Raw genomic sequence first — 26,096 nt, 5'->3', positions numbered from 1 at the left:
ATATCCAGTATTATGTGAACATTACCACCAAAAAAAAATTTTTTTAATCAAGTTTACTGCATCGAACATTTTATTATCCATGAAACACTTGAACATTGCACTGGAATGTCTGAGCACCAATTTACTAATCAAGAGGGCCGCCACACAGGTGCAAGGTTAACAACCCACAGAAGCAGGTGACCCCACATGTAGTAAACTCTCATTGATGAACGATTAAAAGAACTTCACATTCTCTCCAAAGTGTACTTCCCAGTGTCTGGCACATGCATGTTACAATAGGACAATTTGCTCTTCTATTTTTGAGCACCCAAGTTTATTACAGGGGATTACACATGCAAACAACAGAATTTGGCCCCAAGAACAGTAAAGGGAGAACACTATCAGGCACCAAGTGTGCTGATCTCACACTGAAAAAGGTTGACTGAAAACACTGCAAGGGTGATCCAAATACAAGGACAAAACTAAGTCAATTACTGAGTCATGTGGAGTTATATGCTATATATGTAGACTTCTCTTCATACAGTAAGGACAATTCTCCAATAAAAACTGGCAACTTCTGCCAAATAATTGTTTGCCTGAAAAAAATATGAAATCCTATTGTAGTTCAGAAAATAATGCAAACCATTTTAATTTAATCTAGATACAGGTACTTTATTTACAAATATTTAGATTAATAGCATTTTGTTACATCAAATGAAGAGTACAGCAGTCTGAATAAATCCTGTCACAAAAACAATTAAGACCCACTGTAACTAACTTTGGGAATCAGGGTATTGCACCTAAACAAGCCGCAGTCTTTAGTTTTGATTGCTACCTTATATCCCAATGGGTGGTTGGTTTGTTTTTTTGTAAATATATACACACACCAGCAGGTCATGGTCCCTGGGCAAGTCCCTTGTGAAGCAACAGGGTAAGCAAAATGGGTCACTGTAAGTCTTTAACAGAACGTACCAATCTACTCCAGGAATCTTGTTTTTTAAAAAGTTAAACAAAGACAAAAATAAAGATGAGTCCACAAATTAACCAAATCCTATTTTCTGCACATTCCAGTTTTGGCTTTTATTTAACATTGACTATACAATACTCCAGTACTACCACATGTTTACAACCCAGAAAGCTGTATTTTTTATTTTCACTTTAGTGTCTGTAAAGAGGGATTTAAAATGTGTATTTTAAACACAGCAGTTGAGCTGAATGATTTTGTAGAATATAGTAAGGTTTACCTATCCTACTTCAAATAGCTTCAATTCTCCATCTGGACCATAAACTGAATCAGAAATCAATGGAAAGAAGTAAAGAACTTGGTAAAACATAAGTCTGTTGTCTAAAGAGATTGTTTCCCTTGCAATACAGTATTCTTTCAGTGGCCAAACCACCTAGTGCAAAGTAATAACTTACTTTGTATCAGCACAAACACTGAAACACCGTTAGAAACACTTTCCCTTTTACAAAACAACTTATGCCAACAGGACATAAAATAGCCCCTCATACTAAGAACACAAGGGGTATCCTAAATTACTTCACTGTAGTGTTAAAAATGCACAATTTAAAATCCCTTAACAGCAGACCTGTGTTCTGACTGTCCGGTACACAATCTCACCATTCCAAGATAAAGGTATAAAAGCTTAAAATGTGCAATAATAAACCCAGCCTTTTTTCTTTTTCTATACAGTAAGGCAAGAAATGCAGCCTGTAATGCAAAATGTTTACAAAGAGAAAAGCAGGTTAGCACATTGTCGATTGCACAAGAACAGTTAAGAAAATCAGCAGGTAAGCCACAGTGCAAAGATGGAACAGAATCTGCTAGTGTTAATCCTCTCACGCTACAGGAGCTCTTTCCAGCATAATGTCCCCAAACGCTGCCAGCACCAGAGGGTGGAGCCAGTATTACTTGTGAACTGCAGTTGTGTATTTCCTTGTGTGAAATGGAAGGGAGTAACATGGTCACATATAGGTCATACTGTACAAACTGGTATTTTATACTGTTCCAATGCCAGTAATCAATTTATTTTCTTCATTAAAATAATATACACAGAATGTATTGTTAGTTCGGTTCCTTCAAATTTTATACATATTTACTTTCTGCTAAAGAGAAAAGGATAAAATGGCATAAAAAAAAAAAGATAAAGCTATTAATTAAGCACAAGAGAAAAGATAAATGGGTATTTTCCCTGTGCAAGGCTAAGACTTCTAGAAGCAAACCTCCACGAGAAAAATGCACCCACGAAACAGGAAATTTATCCAACAAAAACAAAAGCAAAAGCAGTTATAGAACCCATTCTCTATTAGAAGTCATTTCACAGCGATAAACTTAATGGCTACAACAGACATACTTGAACAGTTAAAGATGGGGAGAAAGGCTTAAGATATCCTCAAATTAAACCATACAGTAAGACAAAGCCTTGCCCCAAAAAAAAAAAAAAAAAAAGGAAGGATAAAAATCATTTAAGTCCAGCATCAGTGCTCAGTTTAAATCATGTACTGGTGACATATCTATCACGAGGACAATCAAGGGGGAAAAAAAAGTCTAGATTTACCATGCAGGAGAGATTTATTACTCTACTTGCCTTTTGATAACCTGATTACATCTAGTTGTTTTAGCAGTTTAGTATTGTGTTAAACTGTTTTTACAACAGAGTTGTTTTTTCTTTTTTCTTTTTTTTTTAATTAAACCCAGTAAGATGTACAGAAGACAATGAGGCAGTAAAAAGTACTGCTTCCAACAGACAGAGGTGAAAGGTCAAATGGGAGCTACGGCAAAGAGGTCACTAGCAGCCACAGCCTTCTCTCTGGGGTTGGGGTTCACTGGTTAGCCGGCCTCCCTGTGGGGCTGAAGGTTTGTGCTGTACACCAGACTCGGCAGCATTCAGATCCAGGCTTCCATCCTGAATGTTCTGATAGATTTTCTTGGCAGCCTCAAGGAAAGCATCTTCTACATTCTCTCCCCTAAGAGGCAATTGACAACTTTATTGGAGAATCACAGCTTTCTACAAAAGATAAGGCATTATACACTGACCTTTGGCTAACCTTTAGTCAACTGCCATGATGTCTTCAACTTAGCCACTGTCATCTAATAAAAGATGACCAAAAGACTGAGCTAAGAGAACAACATGGGGAAATGTTTTCTGTGGAAAGCATATAAACAAGATACTAACAGCTATTTCTACAAACCCTATTTGGATAAATGAATGTGTTCTAATCATTAAAATGTCATATATTAATATATAAGGAAAAATGAAGACAGGCCATTTTTGTAATAGCAAGAAGGTATTCCAAACAAGTGAGATTCCAGGATTTGTATGGACTGATTAGCTAAGCATCAACTATATTTTTTAATTTTGTGATGGTGACATATTTGGTGACATACTTGTGCTCGACCATGGTCTCACTTCAGTTCTCTTAGTACTAATAACATGGATGAAGCTAAACCAAAAGAGGCTAGCTTCTCACCACAGCAAGGAATTTCTGACTTAATAAATGAAGAACTCTGACTTAAGTCCTGGGATTCGATAATGGACATGGAGTAACGATTAGAAAACATCAATTATGTTTCTGATTATTCTTAGACATTGTTTCCTTAAGCCATGCTTTGTAATCGGAAGTACTAAATGCACAGAATACCCAAGCTTGAGTCCAAGATGCCAAATTCAACCTCCATTGTGAAAGTCAAGCACTTCTGGAATGCTAACACAGTTTCATTTATTAACCTGGTTTACCAGGGGAATAATCACAGTACAATCTTTTAGGTAAAGAAGCAAAAACTATTATCTTTGAAATGTGAAACAGGAAGCAAAGGGATGCCTGCTTAACTGTCTTCCCACAATAAACATCACACATACACATATTATTATATGTAAGCAAATACATTATACATTTTCGACATGTATGGTTCTACCTTAAGAAGTTTGAATGTAAATGAATGTAACTGAAAGTGATTAATTTTAGTCATACTTACGTTTTTGCACTTGCTTCAAGGAACAATAAGCCTAAAAATTAAAATTCAGACTATAATTAAGACATTTCAAATGAACTCAAAAAAACATTTTCTCCAATAACATTTGAATTAGGGTTTCCCATCAGCTATCAGTACTCCTACCATAGTATTTTATGAAGCAGTATGTTAGGTTTGAGATGAGGGGAATCTTAACATTTGTCATTAAATACTTGCACTACCCCCATATTTTACTTCTTCATTCTTGAGATTTAAGTAGTTGGCATTAAAAGAAAAGTGTCAAATAGTCCGCAGTATCAAAATGCCACCCCTCCCATGAATGACCCCCAAAAAGCCATTAAAAGTCTTAAACCCACCATTTTCTTCAGCAAACTGTTTGGCTTCTTCATATGTAACATCTCTTTGTGCCTCCAAATCTGCTTTATTTCCTATGAGAATTATTACCTAATTTGTGACCAAAAGAAAGACATATTAAAACAAAAGCAAACATTTAAAATCAACCATGAAAATTCTGAAATCCAAAAATTTTGATAGAAAAAAACATATAGGCCTAAAAAGGAAACCAAGCACAAGCAATCATCCAGCACATAGATAAGGAGAATCACGAAGTCAGTACAATTAGGAGGGAGGTCAGCAATTACCTAGGCCATGGGCTGACAAACTTTCTGTATAGGGCAAAGAGTATATATTTCACGTCTGTGGAGCTCAAATGGTTTCTTTGCACATACTTCTTAACTTTTTCTTTTAAATAACCTTTTAAAAATGTAAAACCCATTCTTAGCTTGCAAGCCATTCAAAAACAATACAGCCCATGAGAAACACCTGGTCTAGGCCAAAGGTTATGATTTATCTGAGTAAGATTACTAAAAGGTCAATGCACAAGCTCCAGGAAATCTGTAAATACACTGAAATTAAGCACAGAATGCTATAAACAAGAACATTTTGCTGGAAGAAAAGGCTCATGGTTTTCATCTGATTTTTTAGTGTCTCTGGGACCCTCAAAAAGTTAAACTACTAGTTCAACTCCTTCAGGCTACTGGTAAGAAAATTAGTGATCAAATTAGGCAAAGAGACTTGTCAAAGGTCACTAAGGGAGTCAGTGGTTTAGAAGGACATTAGAATCGAGGGAGAAAACCCAAACTATGACCTTCAAACACTGTCTTTACACTAGCCCTAGAGAAGGACTAAGTTTGTAGCAACTGAAAACAAAGGTCTGCGTTCCTTGGGGAACAGTGGTCGTGGGAGGAGGGGGTGGGGGGACCCACATGCAAACAAGTTCAAATCCAAGGCAAAATATCACATATACATATACCTACTGTGGAATCATTTATATAAGTGAAGTTAGGCCAAAGTTAAAGGCAGCTCTACAAAGTTCTAAGAAAAAAGTTTGCAGCCTGAGGGAAATAGAGCTTTTTGATCTTTATGGTGGTTTCTGGGGACTGCGGGTAGGGCATTATGGATAAACTGTCTCTGTCTACATATAAGCTTATCTGATACCAATTCGTGATTCCCCCTCCTTTCCCTTCCCAACAGATGTGGTAATCCAGATGTTGATACTGTAGGAATGGATGGTTTCAACCAAAAGTGATTTCTACCATTAACTTTTCCTCATGTGAAACTGTAGCCCCTAACTCTCCTACTCCTTAAAAATGATGTCCAATGAGCTGAAGAACCATTGTAATCTGAATGTAAACCTTGAATAAGAACACTTAAGCAGTATAACAAACGTGAGCATTCTTCAATCAGTGAGGACGAAGGCCCAATGAGGAGGGAAAGGCATTTTCACATGAAGTCTGCCAGTCCTTTAAAGGATAAGAACACATGAAAAAGGGAATCAGTTCTGTTTTTTAAATCAAGGCTGGTAAAATCACAATGGCCTACTCCAGGGCCATTAGATGGCAGGTGCTCAAAACAAATGTTTTGTATGTCAACTATACTTCCAGTATAAATTTAAAAACACTGAACTGCACACTTTAAATGGGTAAATGATGTTAATTATCTCAATAAAGCAGTTTTTAAAAGATAATTTTAAAAATTTTTAGACATTTGCTGAATGGAAACACTGCCTTCTCTCCCATTTTCTTAAGAACTTCCAAGCTGTGCTTCCCGTCAGCCTGAAAGGAGACATAAAAGTGGCATGCTAGTTTAACTAGACAGAGGTACAAAATACACCACCAGCAAAATGGGAAAGTATGTAATTTCTACATAGAAACTGAAGGCAATGTTACAGAAATCGTAACATTCGAGCTGGACGTTAAGAGATTTTCTTCTGTAGGGGAGCAAATTTTGCCATCCCAAAATATCCTCTTTGGAATATTTATCTTAAGCTGGCTTTTTTTTTTTTTTTTTTAAAGCTGGCTTATTTTTAAACAGCAGACACAAGTAAAGCTCTGAAAACCCAGAAGTTACCCTTTAAGAGACCTTTACATCTGTAAGAAAAATCTCCATTTGTAAGGGTGTTTCCCTCTCAGTATGAGGAAGAGGGGTGGACTCAATCTCCAGAAACTTGTAACAACTCTGTCAATTAATTTCTTAGACAAGCCAGAAGAATCTTGAAGGGTAAAGATCTTCCTCCCTAACAGTTTCTTTTGAAGATCTGGTAAAATCTGAAGAGGCATAAATGAGGCAGGAAAGACATGGCTAATTTGTCATTATGCTCCTCTAAGGGCCTTTCTACAATGAGTTTTGTTTGCTTCTTAACATTTTTTTTTGTAATATCTACAGAATAGAGCTTTACTATATAACTTTCACTAAGCTTCCTTAATAGTAGCATCTTAGAGACTCAAAACCAGAAAACTGACATGGTGCAATCTATGTCCTTAGTCAGATTTCACCAGTTGTACACACTCGTGTGTGTGTGTGTATGTGTGTGTGTGTTTCTATGCAAACTTACTGCAGATATAGATTTATGTCACAATTAGTATACAGAACTGTTCCATCACTAGAAAGGAACTGCTCTGTGCCCTTTACAGTCGATGCACAGCACTTATATCCTTCACCCCCATTTGCTAACCTCTGCAACAACACATCTGTTCTCTTCCACAATTTTGTCTTTTTGAGAATGTTTCATAAATGGAATCATACAGTACGTAATTTTTTGAGATTTTTTTCACTCATGTGTAATGAGTGAAATGCCCCTGACATCCATCTAAATTGCTGTATGTATCAATAGTTCATTTCTTTGTGTAGCTGAGGAGTATTTTACAGTATGAATGTACCACTGACTGTTTAACAATTCACCTCCTAATGACCATCTGGGTTGTTTCCAATTTTTGTAGCTGAGGAGTATCTTACAGTACAAACGTACCAGATTGTTTTAACAGTTCACCTCCTGATGACCATCTAGGTTTTTTCCAATTTTTGGCTATTCTAAATAACGCTACTATGAATGTTCATCTATAGGTCTGTACATATACCTACAGTGGGTTTAAAGGGATAATGGATATGAAAGTTCCAGGCACAGTCCCTAGCATAAATGGCAAACCACTCTGGGGCACCTGGTTGGCTCAGTCTGCTAAGTAGCTGGATCTGGATTTCAGATCAGGTCATGATCTTGGGGTCATGGGATAGAGACCCCGGAGTCAGGCTCCACACTCAGCTGGAAGCTTGCTTAAGGATTCTCTATCCCTCTCCCCCATCCCTGCTCAGGCTCTCTCTCTAAAATAAATAAATCTTTAAAAAAAAAGAAAAAGGCAAATCATGTTAACTTTCAGTACAATTTATTGCTGTTCCCTGATAAAAGCCAATCTTACCACTGGTTACCTACTTATTGAATCAGACCTCTGCTCGATGGTGGAGTACAAAGCTAAGTGAGACACAGGCCTTGCTCTGAAGAAGCTCAGTCACACCTAAGTACCTTCCCTTGCTTGTTCCTGGAATGCCCCCTTAAGCATTTATTAAAATCTTATTCACCTCTACAGTCCCAATGCAAACATACCTTTCTCTGTAAAGCTGGTTTCTCCAGACGGCACTGCTTATCCTGGGTACTTCCAGCAATGCACATACCAGCTGCTCTATTTCTACCTCGTATCTCACTCTGCTTTTCAGCAGTTATTTGTATGCACACAGCTATCCCATTACTAGACTGTAACATTTTGTGGGCCAAGGACCACATTTATCTTTGAATACTATAAAGTCTAGCATGATGGTTGGCCTTTAAGATCTCAATAAATTGGGGCACCTGGGTGGCTCAGTGGGTTAAGCTCAGGTCATGAATCCCAGGGTCTTGGGATTGAGCCCCACATAAGGCTCTCTGCTCAGCAGGGAGCCTGCTTTCCTCTCTCTCTCAGCCTAGTTGTGATCTCTGTCAAATAAATAAACTCTTTAAAAAATAAATAAATAAAATCTCAATAAGTATCTTCTCAGTCTGGCGAAGAAACTAATCTGTATTTTCATTTAAAAACAAATTTTTAAAATTTTCAATTTGAAAACATAGCACAATAATGGCTACTTTTAATTTTTTTTAATTTATTAAAGTATAGTTGAGATGTTTTTGTAAAAAGAAAAAGATTTTTAAACTAATTTTTTAAAGCATACAGAACTCTTTGTTTTTAACTGAAATTTTACTAAGATAATTGTAAATACACAAGCAGTTGTTAAGAAATAACAGAGACCACTTATACTTTGCCCAGTTTCTTTCAACGGTAACATTTAATGAAATAAATGCAGATCCCTTTTAAACTGATTGTTTCAGATTTCATTGTCTTCACCTGACATGAGAACACCACCCCATTCATAACTTTCATTTTTTTTTTAACCACAAACATGAACAAACACCACATGTAAGATGTAAAACCTGGGGTAATTAGTACTGAAAAAAAAAATGCTATCTTCTCCTCAATTAATTTAAGAATACTCTCTCATTCTTGGTACTCCTATACAAAAATCCTACTAGCAAACCACTCTTCTTCTGGGGTTAGCATAGATCTTACATTTTCTATATAACAGATGTTATTCAACTTACAGTATTTGGATTGGTGAGATTCCTTGCATCTGTCAACCAGCTGCTTAAGTGATTATATGTACTTCTTCTGCAAAAATTAAAGTTTACATTTGTGACTTCCACATACAATTGTCATTTCAATTTTTTTTTAAAGGAATTTCAAATAAATATTTATAATATTCCCTTTCATCAAAAACTGACTGTGGAATGTAAACCCACACTTTCCAGAAGTCTAGCCAAATCTATTATTTTAAATAAATAAATCAGTATCCAACAACTTTGCTAATTATATACAGAAGTAAACTGTTTACATTTAAAGGCACATTCATAAACAGTGGGCAAGGAAAAACACAGAAAATTAATGGAAACAATTCTGAATTAAGAATTTCTAATGTGAAGTAAAAACTAGGATTTTTTTAAATCATCCATATTTTCAATCACAAAATGGGAGAAATAATATCAAAATGTCTAGCGAATATGTTCACTGACAAACATATTTGCATCTGTCCGCAATTAGAAACCAAGATGTTCATACTACTACACACTGATATAAAACTCACCTTTCTTCCAAGAGAAAGTTAACTATGACAACATAAAAACCAGCTTTAAAATGGCACTTAATGTATTTGACTGAAAATCCAAGCCCCCAGATAACAAAATAAGTTTATTCTAACTTTGTATTCTTATTTACTAGTACCTAAATCATTTTGAGATTCAGACTGCCCTATTTCTCCAAGCAAGAGTTTAGAAACTCATAGGCTCATTTGCACTAGCCAAATAGGCCCAAAGAGGACAAGCAAATCCAAATAATTTGTAATATTATATACAGTACATAGAATATTAGCATATATCAGACTTTACCAAAGGGGTCAAATAAAATTTTGAAAGTTAAAAATGTTTGATTTATATACAATCACAAAACATTAATCCATCTTATTCATTTAACAGGTGAGAAAACAGAAGCTCACAAAGATTTAAATGCATTTCAGAGCCAGGCCTTGAACTCTTTCTTTATGCACACAGTGTCCTCAAAGTGTTTCAAATTTAGTCTTGTGAATATATTCCATGAACTCCAGCTGCCAGTACCCATATAAAGTTGGATTTTCCAAACATTTAATCCTTTCCCAGTAGAGACTAAAAAGAAGTTGTAAGATTCTTTTTACTGTGTTAACTTATGTTACACACAAATCACTACCTGTTTAAAAAAAAGGGGGTGAAATAAAAACATTTTCCCAATGTTTTAAAATTTTCTAAGTAAAATCTTCTAATGGTCAAATATTTTTTAAAAGCACAAGTCTTATCATTTTACTGTTCCAAATCTGTAGTTACTGGCAAACCTTGCTTTAACACAACAGATTTATCCTACTTTGTGCACAAAAACTTACGTAGTACAAATCCCAAAACATTAATACTTATTTTGATAAATTTTAAAATGTCAAAGCTGGCAGGAAGAATGAATTACAAACTGCCACCACTTTGGTAAACAGAAAAATCTATATATTCTTTTTAAGTATCAAGACCATATAATCTGTTATTATTTAGATATGCCCATAACCTCTGCTACTAATTTCTTAGGTAATTGTTATTAACTTAAAATTCACCATAATTTCAAATCTATTTAACTACAGCAGCATGCCAATATTCATTAATTAGTGGCAAGAGTGCTTTAAAAAAAAAAAAGTAAAAAATATCCCTAACTTTGCCATGTAAAATGACTCATCAAACAACTGACAGAGCCAAACAAACTGCCATGATAAGCTATGTTGTCAATTTAGGAAGTATCCTGTAACAATTACAGCTAATGCCAGGAATAAAGGTATTATTATAGTAGAACTTTCAAGTTTTTAAAATGTGAAGAATAGAAAAAAAAAATCAATGTTATGGATACAACATCAGGGTCACTATGAAATATTAATAAAGCACCTGTCTAAAGTGTGCAGTACTTTTTTTTCAATAAAATTTTATTGGGATATAATGTATTTACCACAAAGCTCATCCTTTTAAAGTATACAATGTAGTGGTTTTTGGTATATATACCAAAGTTGTGCAGTGATCACCCGTATCTAATTCTAGAACATTTTTATCACCCCCAAAAGAAACACTGCACCCATTAGCACTCAATCTCCACACCATGGCAATCTACTTTCTGTCTCTGAATTGGCCTATTCTGGCTATTTCATATAAATGCAGTCATACAACATGTGGCTTCCTTCACTTAGCAAAATGTCTTTAAGATTTATCCACCGTATAGCATGTATCAGAGAGTCTTTCCTTTTAATGGTCGAATTATACTTCACTGTATGAATATACCCATTTGTTTATCTATCCCTTAGTTAATGGACATTTGGGGTGCTCCCACCAGAAGTACTGTTGAAGATTCAGAGAGACACAACTTTTACCAGAAGTATTTACTACACTTAAAAAGTTATGTTTAAAAGCAAACCATACACATGTATCAAATCATCACCCTGGACTTTAAACTTACACAATCTTATATGTCAACTGTATTATCAGTAAACATGGGGGGGGGGGACACAAGCACACTTGCACAAAGCAAAACAAACTACAACACTTTAGACTGATACACTCTTAAAGACACATCACCACATTTAAATTTATCAGCAATGGAGTTTTTAATTATGCAAAGTCTTCAGGAATGCATCCCTTATTAGGATGTCCTGCACAGAAGGCCAGGTCTTTAATAATCTTCCCACAAAACTATTTACAAGAAATCATGTGACCAGTTGCCTGCCTATTCAGAAGAGCATTAAGGCTATTTTGCTGTGAGATTAACCAATTCTGGAACTCAATGAACTTCAAGCACTACAATTATAATCAGCCACTGTCTTCATTCTAAGTCCACATTTCCCAAAGTGTATTAATAAAATAAGCTTAAGAAACACTAAACTAAGTTAAAGAATTTCATTAATGCAGAATTTCTCAGGATGCTAATATGTTAATGTGCACTGTATCATGACTCTTCAAGAGAAAACAGTATAAACCATTTCTCAAAAGGAAATATGCTTGAAAGTCCCTTTGGTCCTACTCACCCATCCCTACCTCACCCAAAAAAGCAAGACAAGAGGCACACTGCTTTAAGCTGGCACTTTGCATTAATATGAAAGGTGGTCCAGTTCATTTTCCAGCTTAGCACAGTTTAATGAAGTGGCACAATTTTCCCTGTTTTCTGAAGCCAAATATTTACGGTCCAGTTTTTTTACTTTTTATCAAGTGCTTTCAGTTTCCAAAAATAGCCAAGCTGAAATAAATTTAATCCTGCTGCATGAAGTACTATAAACCATTTTAATTCATTTTAGAACAAAAAAGAATTTAAATAAATGAACAAATACCTCAAACACCTTCAGATGCAAGCATAAGAACTTTTTACAATCTACCATGTTGGATTAGCAAAACTACTTAATTCCTTCCCTGACCTTATTTTGAAAAGGTGTCAACTTTAACACCAGAGACTGAATAGAGTTAACTCCTCAAGACTTGTTTGCTTTCTACTGAAGTGAAAAGAACAAAGTTTGGTATAAAATATTTCACCTCATATAATTGAACTGATGCTGCTTTTCAGAATAGTATTCTTCTATTAGCTCCACCAGCATCTCCTAAAGCTTTTCTTCAGTCATATTCACTTTCAGAAAAGGAAATCAACATGTTACATCAAGTCTTACACAACAGTGTAGAGAAATAACCGTAAGATCCAAATAAGCTCATTTAAAATCACACAATCACAAACTAAGAATGTCTAAATCAATAAACACACACACACACACACACACCCCAAACCACAGTGCCTAAAGCAGATTTTTTTCAAGTATGAAGTTTGGAAAAGTATTACTCTCTTACCTAGTGATATCATACACCATAAGTGCTCCCGCAGCTCCTCTGTAGTAGCTTCGTGTAACAGCCCTAAACCTCTCCTGTCCTGCTGTATCCCAAATCTGCAGTTTGATTTTTTGGCCACTAACTTCAATTATTCTTGTACCAAATTCAACACCAATTGTGTGAGGACAATCAGCCATAACTGTTAGAGAGAAAAAAGAAATATAATATTCTAACTTCCAGAAAGCTTCAGATTAAGACCAGCAGGGAGAAGAGCCACTGGATTATTAAATAACATATTAATGCTTGTAGGCTGTATGTGGACGAAGCTAGCACTGAAAAAATATTAGCAAAAACACAGAAGTCGAATCTGACTGCACTAGAACAGGGGTCAGCACACTTCTGTAAAGGACCAAATAATAGATAGTTAAGTTTTGTAGCCAAAACCACAGCTACTGAACTCTGCTGCTGAAGCACAAAAGCAGCCAAAGACTCTAAGTAAAATGAACATGGTTGTATTGTAATAAAACTTTATTTACAAAAAAAGGCAGTAACTGGATTTGACCCACACGCTATTATTTACTGATCCCTGGACTAAAAGAATCTGCTAATTCAAGATTTTTAGTAAGTTCTTCGTAACACCAACATTATGCTATTTAACATATAACAAAACAATCAATGGCTTTAAGACTTTAGGAGCTGTCAAATTTTTCTCCTGAAAAATATTATCAGTATCTCAAATATTATCAGTATCTCAAAAAATATTATCAGTATCTCAAACACATTTAATATATACTTACAATTACATATTGGCAAGTTACATAATTCCAATCCAACAGGACAAGTTTATTAGTCCCTTCCTTATAATTAGGCCATTGAAAACCTAAACCTATTATTCTCTGGTACAAGAATACACAGACTGTTGGAGATGTCATAAAATTTACATTAAGAAAAAAAAAAGCCATAAAATTAATTTCAACTATATTTAGCCTATCAGTTACATAAAATAACATGGTCTCCTCCCCTAAGACAGAGTTATACTTCAAATATTAACCAACCAGTCTTGATATAAAAAGAATTTCATTTAAATATTTCCAATCTATTATTATTTATGATATATGCAGCAAATTTCCAAAATGGAGAGTCAGAGAAAATATTATTTAAATTTGACATTATAATTTTTAAAAATTTTCTACCACCAAAAAAATCTAAACAAGTAACTCAAATTATATATGGTATATAAATTAACACTCTATACATGCAGGGGTATTTCATTTTATATGCATCTATTTAAAAAAAAATTCCCTCCCTAAAGACAAAATGTATATATGCAGAAAAGTTATTATCAAATGCATGGAGTGTAATGAAAATGACACTTTTTAAAAGGTAGGAAAGTGAGTATAAATGTATTTATTGCTTAACCTTATTGTGAACTTACATTTTTTTTCTGTAAATTGATGAAGTAAGCAAGATTTTCCTACTCCCATATCTCCTGTTTAAAAAGAAAGAAAAGTTTCAATTGGCAATTACATTTCTCAATTTTATACTCATAATTATATGCAATGATTGCTATAACCCCTACTATATCACATCACAAATTTCTGGGACACTTGAAAAGATGAGTTTGAAAAATCCTACATGTCACTTTTCACTGTGATGTACAAACTGATTATTCCCAATCTTCAGCAGTGACAGAATTAAATTATAAATTATGTTAGCAAGTAACTATCAGCTGGGAAGTGTTTTTTAACAAAGAAACTGTTGTTAAGAGAAGCATTTTTTTTTAACTGTTTCAAAGTTTTATATTGTTTTTTCCCCTTAATCCGTGCATAAAAGCAGAAGACATAAGGACACAACAAACAGGGCAGCAGGTAACAAGCAAAAATAGTAAGTTTTGGAAGTCTGATTGACTAGATCCCATCTATCTCTTCTTATATTCTTATATTCCCTGTATTTCTTATAGCCTGGGTGGCACATTGGGTTAATCCTCTGCCTCAGGTCATGATCTCAGGGTCCTGGGATCAGCCCCGCATCAGGCTCTCTGCTCAGCAGGAAGCCTGCTTCCCTCTCTCTCTCTCTGCCTACTTGCGATCTCTATCTGTCAAATAAAATCTAAAAAAATAAAAAATTCCACAAAAGATAAGCATGTGCATTATATGAAATCCGTAACAAATGTTATCTCTAACTGTTCTACATAGGCATTTAACCCTTCATGAAGGAAGTTTTGAGCCCACCATTACTTCAAACTGTTCTAATATGAAGAATTAACTGAAAAGTATGTGTACTTCCAACCAAACTCTTACAACTACACCTGGGTAAACAATCTTATCTTTTAATTTGAGCAACATCTTGAAACTTAGCAGAAAAACCACCAGTATTATATTTTATGTATATTGCACAACTACTCTGACTCAATATTCTCTATCAATTTTTGGAATCCAGGTGGCTCCAAGGGCTTTCATGGTATTTTTGAAAAGTTATCCGTGCTCCTAGGAAATCAGTACCACTTCCAGGATTAACAAGCTTTCAGGCAGCCCTCAAGAACAATCAATATCACTTCAAAAGGTACCCATCAGTGCACTACAGAAGTATCCAGAGCCACAATACAAAAAGTACATCGCTACCACAAAAATAAAGGAGCTTTAATTTTGCAGTTAAAAAAAAACCAACAAAAAACACTCACTCTTCTGGAGTGGTATGTTAAACATTAGTATATAAATATTTTGTATATTAACTTTCTTTGTAGAGCACGAGCATAAATTAAATAAACTTACCAATAATAATATATTTAAAGATGTAGGAGTAGTTGTATGGTGCAGTTGCCATGGTGGCACTAAAAACAAAGAAAACTGTGTTACTTCTGAAGGATATACACAAGTTCTCCAGTTGGTCACTGCCAGTTTTTAAAAGATACATAAAATACAGCATACTGATTATAAACAAAATGTTGATTACAGTAAGTCAGAGTAAAATTGCATTTTCCAAACTGATAAAATGCACAAATTCTCCTGGATGAACATTAACATTCTCGTGTATTATCCATAGAAATACCAAGAAACCATTATATCAGAACAATTCCATTATTTCTCTTTAGGGAATATCCAGTAAGAAAAGTTACTAGGGAAAATTTCAAACAATGAAATCTTTATAAATTTGAGTTAAACATCATTATAAAGTCTTCCTCCTTTGAAGTCCCCACTCCTGTTAACTGATCCAGTAAATTACTGATGGCCAACTTGTTCAGAACTCTGATTTTACAAGAGAATGTTATTAAAAAGTAACCACTAACTTACAAACACATAAAACTCTTAAGAGTTATAAAAAGTAACTTTTTTACTCCACTTTTAATCATGGTTAGCACAACATCCAAAAAAAGACCAGTCCAACTATTTCCAAACCAAATTACAGTTAGAATTAGATAAAAAACCACATGAAACTGTTGTTCCTACTGACTTTTATAAAGTCAATTATTTGCGATTTCAATTAGGTTCAACCTAATACAGGATCTGAAGATTAACAATGTATCAAATGCCTACTATATACTACTCTAAAAGCTAAAATAATGGCATAAAATACTACTTATGGTTGTCAAATCTGCAAGTTTATATATTAGACAATATTTAGAAAGATCCCAGCCTATTCTTTGTCCTCGGGTATACTTAACCTAAATAATTCTTATTTCTCTCTACTTTTAACAACTTAAAAAAAAACCTCTCCAATTTATTCAAATGAATGCCATGAATGTGTCAGACACTGTGCTAGGTGCTAGAGAAACAAGAGGTAAAATGTAATAATGGTAGTAACTTCAAATAACATTTATTCTAGTCAAACCAGTTTTCGGTTTAAGGAAAGATAAAAATTATGCATGTGCACATGCCCACACACAAAGATTTGGCCCCTTTTTTTTAAAAATTGGTTTCCAATTTTTAAAATATGATTTTTACTGTTATGGGCAATTGTCACATTATACAAGCCAGATATGGTAACGATGGTGGAAATTTTTTTTCTAAGACTAACAAAATTACCATATAATAAAATTTAACCTATAGAAAAAGTATGTATTTAAAATAAGTGAATTATTGTTATCAGGGAAAAGAAAGTTGTTCACACAATATAGCCTTCTCACTTAATGTAAGTGAGAAGATCCTCACACAAATGTAAGGATTACATTTAACCGAAGTGGATGCCCTACTACCCATTTCAGCTTGAAATGTTGTAGCACTTTGATAATCAGTCTTTATCATCACTGAAAACTCCCTTAACCAGTTCGTTCAGGAAGGGAGTTTTTCTAGTTAACTGATTCTGAACATCGTAATAACTTGTTTCCCTTTTTGCAGACACTGGGGACTCAAAGCTTATTAAGAATAAACTTGGTCCTGGGGCTAAAATTGGTGTAGATTATTCACCAAATCTCTAAACCAGATCCTAAACACAAGGAAAAGAATAATCTTTCACAATGAAAATATTTTTTTTTCATTCTTCCTGCATTCTTCCAGAACCCTGTAATTAATTTTTAGCTCCTTTTTTAAGCTCCTCTTTTCCCACTCAAACTTGGGGAAAAGTAATCGTTTAGTCACCTTGAAATTACTGTTGCTTTCATGCTCTTCCCCTTCTGACTTTCCCATTCCTCTGTCTCTTCTTATTCAAAGTTGTAGCTATATACACTTTGCTTCCTTCCATTTTATTGTTAAAACCAAAACCACGGGGCACCTGGTGGCTTAGTTGTTAAATGTCTGCAATGGCTCAGGTCCTGATCCCAGGGTCCTAGGATGGAAAACCACCTCAGGCTCTCTGCTCAGTAGGGAGCCTGCTTCTCCCTCTCCCTCTGCGCCTCCCCCTTACTCGTGCTCACTCTATCTTGCTCTTTCTCTCTAAAATAAAATCTTCAAAAATAATAATATTTAAAAAAAAAAAAACCAAGGCCTCTACAACCCTAATTTCTCACTGAAATGCTCTAAAGGCTAATCATGAAATTAAAAGCCAATTCCAGTTGTATTAATTTGTGTACTTGCTAATTATGACACAGCATTCATTAAATTTTTACAAGATGACTAATTTTAAAACATTTTTTTAATTACCAAGCATTAATTAGCATAAACTATTCCCAAATAAAAGAGAATGATCACTTTCACAGAATAAAAACAGTGCCCTGTCTTCACCTCACCACACAATTTTCTGGTTCAAGTTTCTTAAAAATGAACCCTAAAAGCAAAGTTTAAAAAAAAAAGCTACTGGGATGCCTAGGTGGCTCAATTGGTTAAGCATCTTGCCTTCCGCTCAGGTCATGATCCCTGAGTCTGTGGGATCAAGCCCTGAGCCCCAGGTCTGGCTCCTTGCTCAGCAGGGAACCTGCTTCTCCCTCTCCCCTCCCCCGTTCTCACGCGTGTGCCTGCTCACTCTCTAATAAATACAATCTTTAAATTAAAAAAAAAAAAAAAAAAGGAAAGCTACTCAAACTTAATTTCAGTAGACAATGAAGGCAGAAGCGTCCAGCACTGTAGCCACTAACACAACAGGCCCTCCCTCTCTTATTATAAGCTTAGATACAAGCTAGGTTTAAATATACTCCCAGACTTTATTGGTTACATTCACTCAAAATTAGGTATTTGCAGTAAATCTATATTCAAGTGGCCCATTTTATTTTTGTTTTAAAGATTCTGTTTATTTGAGAGAGAGAATGAGAGAGAGAGAGAGAGAGAGAGAGAGAGAGAGCGAGCATGAGAGGGGGTAGAGTTAGAGGGAGAAGCAGACTCCATTGAGCAGGGAGCCTGATGCGGGACTCAATCCTAGGATTCCAGGATCATTGCTTAACCAACTGAGCCACACAGGCGTCCCTCAAGTTGCCCCTTTTAAATATTAATTAGGCTTAATATTGTTCTAAAAAAGAATTTCTCAACATCATTTCTTGAACATGAATGAAACACACCACTGTTGAAGTGAAGAATGTACTTTTTAACTAGCTTTGGAAGGGGAAAAAAGTTTGCCCACTATTACTTAAGGATGCTTCTGCTTTACTCAAAAGTCAAAAAGGGGGGAACAGGGGCAAAAACCATTGGTATAGTTCAAACACTCTGAAAACATGAGTCCATTCTAACACTACCATCTCCACTAATTAAAAAACCTTAATAATATTCTGTAACTTGTGCACAACTGCTGGTGTGATTAAAATGTATTCTCCATGTGTTACAAAAGCATGAGAATAAAACTCACAGGCAGCTAAGATTCAATACCTCTGATTTCCTTATGAGTACCACTTTCAGACAGTAAGCTTCGTTAAATACAAGATGAACAACCTGTAAACTAGTAACAAACAATTGTTACAGTTACCATTTATTGGGCACTTAATATACTCCAGGCAATGTACTAATAATCACTTCACATGCAATTTCAATTAATTCTTACTACTACAGCCTTATAAAACAGTGAGTATAATCCTCATTTTACAGATGAAGATTAACAGGTAAGTAACCACGCCCAGGTCACAAAGCTAAGTGGTCAAGTCTATAATGGACCTAAGACTGTTGTAACTACAGAGAATCCCTCTTATCCACTATACCATCCAGCCTCCCCCATAATTATAAGATGCATCATGAAATCCTTTCATGGTACTTAGGGACACAAACCTTTTTCAGTTCACTCACCTTTTTCTAATTTAATACTCTAAGTAGTATTAAAAAATTATATTCAGGTGATATATTGTAATCAGGATTTAAAGATATGGATAAATAATTACATTAATCCAAATTATATCTACTTACAAAAAAGTTTTTGAAGGTAACACTTGTTGAGAGTAAACCATGAGCTGATCAGCACTACTTTTCCCTACATACAATTCTTACTTAATTCTCACAACTCTGCAGAGTTATTATCATTAAGTCCATGTAAAAAACTGAAGAAACAGGGGCACCTGGGTGGTTCAGTTGGTTAAGCATTAGCTTTCAGCTCAGGTCATGATCCTAGGGTCCTGGGATCAAACCCCACACTGGGCTCCCTGCTCAGTGGAGAGCCTGCTCCTCCCTCTGCTACTCCCTCAGCTTGGTTCTCCCACTCGTTCTCTCTTGAATGAATGAATGAATGAATAAATAAATAAATAAATAAATCTTTTCAAAAGCCCCCCAAAAACCTGAAGAAATTGAGGTTTGGAGAAATTAACTAATTTGGCCTGTGTTACAAAATAGTAAATGGCAGAGCTGGAACTTGAACCCAGGTCCGATTCCAAAGAACATGATTTTCTCTATCTAAGGTAGCTTATTAAAGGCATATATATGTAGAATGACACACACACACACGTGGACCGATAGGACCAAAAAATCAAAATCAAAGGAAAATGGAGAATAATTACACTAAATACTTACAATTATAGTTTTACATGTGCATGTGTAAAACTTAGCTTTAAACTTCCTGGCTGTCAAGAGAAATGATTACTAAATGCACACTGAACACTGATGATTGTTGTGTGGCCCCTTTAAATATTAACTATGCCTAATATTGCCTTAACAAAGGATTTTTCGAGATTAACTCTTGAACACAAGAAACACACCACCATCGAGGTTAGGAATAAATTTAAAAATGGGGTGTGCTACTACATTCAACTCTGCAGTGTGTTTTACACTGAACAAAATGATGGACCTATTTGCAGACCCATACACAGAGCTCTACATGGTTACTAAATGCACATTAAATACTAATCACTGTTGCCCCCAAAATAAAATTGCATGGTCTCCACACAGTTAAACAGATACAGACATATAAATGACTGGATTTGAAATGTGCAGACAGAGGTGAAGGCTAAGGAACTTTCATACAATCTGCTTATGAACTGCCACATTTTTAGGAGGTAAACAATGTATTTTAAAATCTTAAAGATAATCCAAATCACCCGCTGATGAAAAAGTAGCCCAAAGACCAAAATCTTCAATCCATAATGTTATAGGTCCAAGTGGATCTAATATAGCATTTTTACAAACAAAACAAAACAAAACAAAAAACCCACAAAAAAACAAAAACTGGAAAACAATCTACAATCTAACAGGGAAATGACTGAAGAAATTGAGGTTTCAATACTAATAACTGAAATGATCAGCACTACTTTTCCCTACATACAATTCTTACTTAATTCTCACAACTCTGCAGAATTATTATCACTAAGTCCACATAAAAACTGAAGAAACAGGGGCATCTGAGTGGTTATTATTATGATGAAATAATATGCATTTAGTTTAAAACCATTTAGATATAGATGTATTAACCTGAAAATATATCCATGATTTTAAGTGAAAAAAAAGTTGACAGAATTTTATGCAATAGCTTCTCTCATTTTTAAACACACACACACACACACACACACACACACACACACACCCAGTCTCTCTCTCAATCTTGTATATAGATAATATGGAAGGAGACACACCAAACTGTGAAAAATGAATACATGGACTGTGAGCAGAAAAAGGATAGGAAGCAATTATTAACTTTCTTTATAACACTGCACTAACAGGATAAGCATATACCATATTCACTGCTAATTTTCTAAAGTAGTCAAAGTAGAGAAAATAACTTAAATATTTTTAAAGCATTTTTATATATAATTCTAATACAAAACAAATTTAAGAAAAACAAAAACAAGCAGTGCCTGGGGGGGCCCAGTCAATTAAGCAGTCCACTCTGGATTTTGGCTCAGCTTATCTTAGGGTCTTGGGATCGAGCCCTGAGTGGGGCTCCACACTCAACAGGGAATCTGCTTGAGAATTCTCCCCGCTGGCCCTTCCCCATCTCGCATTTGTGCACACTCTCTACAATAAATAAATCTCAAAGAAAAAAAGAATAAAAAAAAATCAAAAAACTCCCATTCATAATACTTTCAACATAACTTCCACATTTACAGTAACAGGGAACATCATATGAAGTTAATCATATGATCAGCCTCCAAAAAAAAAAAAACCAAAAAACAACAACAAAAAAAGAAACCACTCCAATAACTGACAGTACTTTTTCCTTTTCTTTTAGAGCTTGGCTTTTTACTGTGTTAACTTATGCACTATGTCTGACTAATCCTTTCACAACTGTTTTACAGCTATTTTATTCTTCTCCTTAAGACATATGACATTTCCATGTAATTTTTAGATAACTTATTCAAGACAACACAAGACAAAAACAACCCACAAAATATTCCAGGTGATTTAAAATCTGGTCTTCATTGTTAAAATTAGTAAGCTTGGTTTTTTGTTTTTGTTGCATGTAAGACATTTTGTAATAAACACCAGAATCAAGATAGACTGCTCTTGCGATTCCAATACAAAAATATTTGTTGAGCATTTTACTAAGCGCAAACTCTTGGGTTAGGCTTTGACAATATAGTAATGATCAAAAATAATAATAAAAAAACACATTATTCCTGTCTTCATGAAACTTCAGAAAGAGTTTAAACAGAAAGATTTGCTTACAAACTCTCTAACGTGGATTGCTACTTGATTTGTCAGTCAAGTGGACACAAAACTTTCATTATTCTAATAATCTAATCTAATCTAAATGAATGGTCAATTTCCTCAACAGTAATTCAACCTCTGAAAATAACCATCCATTTCTGACACCTACTTTTAAAAAACTCACTTTTGACAAGACATTCAATGTCACACTTTTACATAAATTAACATAAGAAAAAGAACTGGATTCCTTACTATGTTAAGAAAAACACAAAATTTCCCTGTTATGATGGTTGTACTATGAAAAAGTAGTACTCCAATACTTCACCTCTGTTCACAGAATGAAAGTACTTAAAGGAAAAAAACAAAACAACACAACCCTGTACTTACTCCTAGAGTTGAAAGGTTAGTAATATCAAAAATTTTCCTGATGAAGTATCATGTCTGAAATTTGCTTTAAAATAATTTGGTGGAAAGGGTTAAGGTGTATATCGATGAACAAGACTGATCACTGTTGATACTGGCTGATGAGTATATGAAGCCTCATTCTACCACTCTATTTTGTGTATGTTTAAAACTATCTAGAACATAAAATGTTTTAAAAAGTACCCTATCTTCGATACCTCTATTTGTACCCTGCTGTCTCCAACCATGTCTGTTATTTTTAACCACACAAAACTGTTTCAAGCTTTAAAAGAAAGAAACAAACATCTCTCAGTAGTCCTATTTTAACATATTTGCCTTAATCAAAAGTTTACTCCAACAGTACAAAATCTTAATAAGATTATGCAAAGATATTTAATGCTGATAAAGATTAGCTTTAAAACACTCCAAACTCTGTTGCACAGTTGAAGTATGCCACAATAAAATTTAACATGAAATATAAAAAGCAAAAACTTTTTAAAACGTAGCTTTAATTTCAAGGAATTTTTTAGGTTATTAGAATCTAAAAGGGTCTTCCATCTTTGCAACAATTAACATTTATTGAGTGCCTAATACATGCCACCTACTTTGTAAACAATCTTTAATAGTAAAAACTCATTTTACAGGTAAGAAAACCAACTCAGAGACTTGAGATCTCCGCAGTCATACACTACCAAGGGAAAAAAGATTAAGGCCCAGGTCTAACTGTCCAACTCTCTGAAGCCATGCTCCTCTTTGTTCAACAAAAATTAAACATTCACTACATGCCTGGCACTGTTACAGACAATGGGGTACTTAACTAAATGCCAAGCAACGTGCTAAGGGTTTTTTAATCCTATTTAATCCTCAAAACAATTCTAAAATGTAGGTACAATTATTCCCTGTATAGATAAGGACACTGACTCGGAGAGGCTAAGTAACTTGCTTTAAGGTCATTCAACTAGAAAGTGGCAGTATTGGAGTAGGAACCCTCCAGAACTCTTAACCACACATGACTTAAGGCATGAACAAATAAAAGGACCCAAGCAGAACTCTGAAGACAAATTTCCGAAAGTGCTGGGGGAAGAGGGAATGGGAGATAGATATCTGCAGGGTCAAGTCTGTGTTCAATTACCACATATAAGAAAAGACAATCGTGACAGTGAACTTTGCAAGGGTTCAAGTGGGCTCTAACGCTTTTGTGGGACCACCAGAAAAGCACTTGCCTTCTGGGAACCCCAGTTTCTTCGTCCAATGGGAAATTAAAATCTTGCCACCTCTCCTCTGGGGCTGGGAGAATGAGGACCGGCAGTGGAGCAGCTGACACTACAGACTTTGAGTTACAAAGGAGTCGTCAGTTGTCATCCCACGGAAACACAGGGAAAGAGGAATTAAGCTGTAAGTACAGTTTAAGTGGTCACGCCTGGGACACTGGCCTAACTTGAGTGCAGCAGAGAAACACGAGGCAAGTGTGGGAGAGGCCAGCGTGTCCGGACCATCATTAGCCAGGCACATCGCAACTTCCAGCCTCAGTTTCCTCACTTGTAAAGTGCAGGTGACTTGACTTATCACCAAGGGCTAGGCTTAGCAGGAAGCACGGCGGTGAGGACCGCCAAATCCGCGCCTGGCTCACGGCAAGGCGCAAACCATCAAAACAAACGCCTGCTCTGCCTTCTTTCCTTAAATTCTAGAAATGCCAAAAAACTTTCCGTCTTCTTTCACTGCTTCTCCATGCTTCTCCATGCTCGACGCCTTATAGGATGTCACAGGCCTCGCAGGGCCTCACCCAAAGCAGAACCTCGCCAGCACGGACCCTTTCGCCAGCCCAAGTCCACAGTCTACCCACAGCGACAAGGACACCGGAGCTCCTCCAAGATGCCGGCGAGGCAGCGAGGGGCTGCCTTTTGTACTCCGGGCAGACGCGGCCTACGGGACGGGGAGTGCCACGTCTGGGCTCGTGGGCTGCGAGGCGCCGTGCCTCGCGTGGATAAATACCGCGGGGGTGGTCTGCAGCCGCCAGAACCGCAGGGAGGAGAGGGGCCTGCGGAAGGTGTCTGTCAGCCCAGCCCGGCCGAGGAGGCGGGGAAGGCGAGGCAGAATACACCCTTCCCCGCACGCCCCGGAGCTCTCCGCTGGGCGAACGCAGCGCGGGGACACCCCCGCCCCCGCACGGGAGTCCCTTCAGGCCCGGCGCCGCGGCGCCCACCGCCGACCCGCGGCTCGCCGCGGCCTGGCAGGGCCTGCCCTGCGGCGCCACCCGCCCGCCGCCCAGCTCGCCGTCGTCCGCACGCCGGCCCCCGGAGAGCTGGACGAGGAGATCTCGGCCGGACGGACACTACGGAGGGCCCGGCTTACCTGGGGGGTTGCTGGTGGCTGGGCAGCTTTCCGGGCGGGAGGGGGGCTTCAGGACGACGAAGAGGAGTGCAGGCGCAGCGGGAGAAGGGCGGGGGCGGTCGGCCGAGGCCCCGGCAGGTAGCGGACTGGCGGAGGAGGTGCAGACGCACTGGCGATAGTAGCGGTGGCAGCAGCGACTGCTCCTGCGGCTCCCTCAGGATCTTCCTCGGGCAGGTCCAAGATGGCGGCGCTCCCTGCACAGGGTTTCCTGTCACCCTCGCAATGGGCCGGACCACAAAAGAAGCGAGGGGGGAGGAGAATGCGCGCGCAGCTGGCGGAGCCCGGAAGAAGGTGGCCGGGCCCCGGCCCGCTAGTCACGCCCCTTCCTCAGCCCTTCCCTCTGGACTCGTCGCGCCGCCGCCGAGGCCCGCCCCACTGGCGGTGGCGCCTGTAGGGGCGGAGGAGAGCGCCTATGCGCAAGCGCCGTCGCGTGCTCTCGCCGCCGAGGGAAGTTACTGCGCAGGTTTGCGTGGAGCTTGCTGAAGTACGACTGGGTCTCAAAGGGTTGGGGCTGTTACTTTGTGGACTTTTTACTATTTTTAATGCCAGCAAATACTGCTTACTGGACGCTTGTGCTACACTGGCCACAATGCTAAGCTCACATTTACTGCGTTCACTCAACAGGTATGTTTTGAGCGATTCGTACACAGAGGTGAACAAGGCTCGCTGTCCCTGTCCAACAATCCCAGGACGGGCTTATCCCCATTTTATCAATGGCGAAACTGAGGCTTATGCCGATCCAGTCACGGGTCCACGATCATGCAGCTAGAACGTGGCACTTACAGTGTTTCATTTCTGTCCTTTATAACCTCTCTTTGATGGGAGGAAAAAAATCGTGAAGGCATTTTTCACAATTTAACCACCTCCCACCAGTCCTCTGCTCTTCCAACTCAGTCTGCTGTTGCATTCTCCCAGAAAGTTAAGAGCACCTCAGCACAAGGCAGCTTTCACTTTCGTGGAACCTTGACACTTTGGCCTTGTGTTTGTGGAGACTATATATATCTAATATTTATATTGATACACATATAGTTCATATTTTACAACTAAATTGGCATAGAGATGAATATATTAATGTTCTACAGCAAAACATTTTCTTTAACCCATAAGTTCATCTTTCTTTTCCGACTTTAAAAGCACTTAAAACTTTTTTGTG

At 36.9% G+C, this 26,096-nt stretch overlaps 1 protein-coding gene across 1 annotated transcript; it reads right to left on the bottom strand.

Moving 5' to 3' along the window:
• Window positions 1-624: 624 nt before the first annotated feature.
• RAB14 (RAB14, member RAS oncogene family) lies at window positions 625-25,198 on the bottom strand. The gene is made up of 8 exons (XM_044265013.1): window positions 24,905-25,198; window positions 15,500-15,558; window positions 14,164-14,217; window positions 12,750-12,927; window positions 8,916-8,982; window positions 4,309-4,396; window positions 3,956-3,986; window positions 625-2,946 (listed from the first exon to the last, which is right to left on the bottom strand). Exons 2-8 carry the CDS (start codon window positions 15,549-15,551, stop codon window positions 2,769-2,771), a joined length of 648 nt encoding a protein of 215 aa, XP_044120948.1. The 5' UTR covers window positions 15,552-15,558; window positions 24,905-25,198; the 3' UTR covers window positions 625-2,768.
• Window positions 25,199-26,096: the final 898 nt, after the last annotated feature.

The sequence above is a fragment of the Neovison vison genome, chromosome 9 (genome assembly GCF_020171115.1).
Source record: "Neovison vison isolate M4711 chromosome 9, ASM_NN_V1, whole genome shotgun sequence".
NCBI classification, from domain to species: Eukaryota; Metazoa; Chordata; class Mammalia; order Carnivora; family Mustelidae; genus Neogale; species Neogale vison.
Note: the sequence above shows the minus strand (reverse complement) of the source record. Positions and strands in the feature narration are given on the sequence as shown.

Coding starts and splice junctions, on each gene's coding strand:
- RAB14 (XM_044265013.1), bottom strand. CDS start 15,551: ATGGCAACTGCACCATACAACTACTCCTACATCTTTAAATATATTATT. Junction 12,928..14,163: donor TCAATTTACAGAAAAAAAAT/GTAAGTTCACAA, acceptor TCTCTCTAACAG/TTATGGCTGATTGTCCTCAC. Junction 3,987..4,308: donor ACAGTTTGCTGAAGAAAATG/GTGGGTTTAAGA, acceptor TTTAATTTTTAG/GCTTATTGTTCCTTGAAGCA.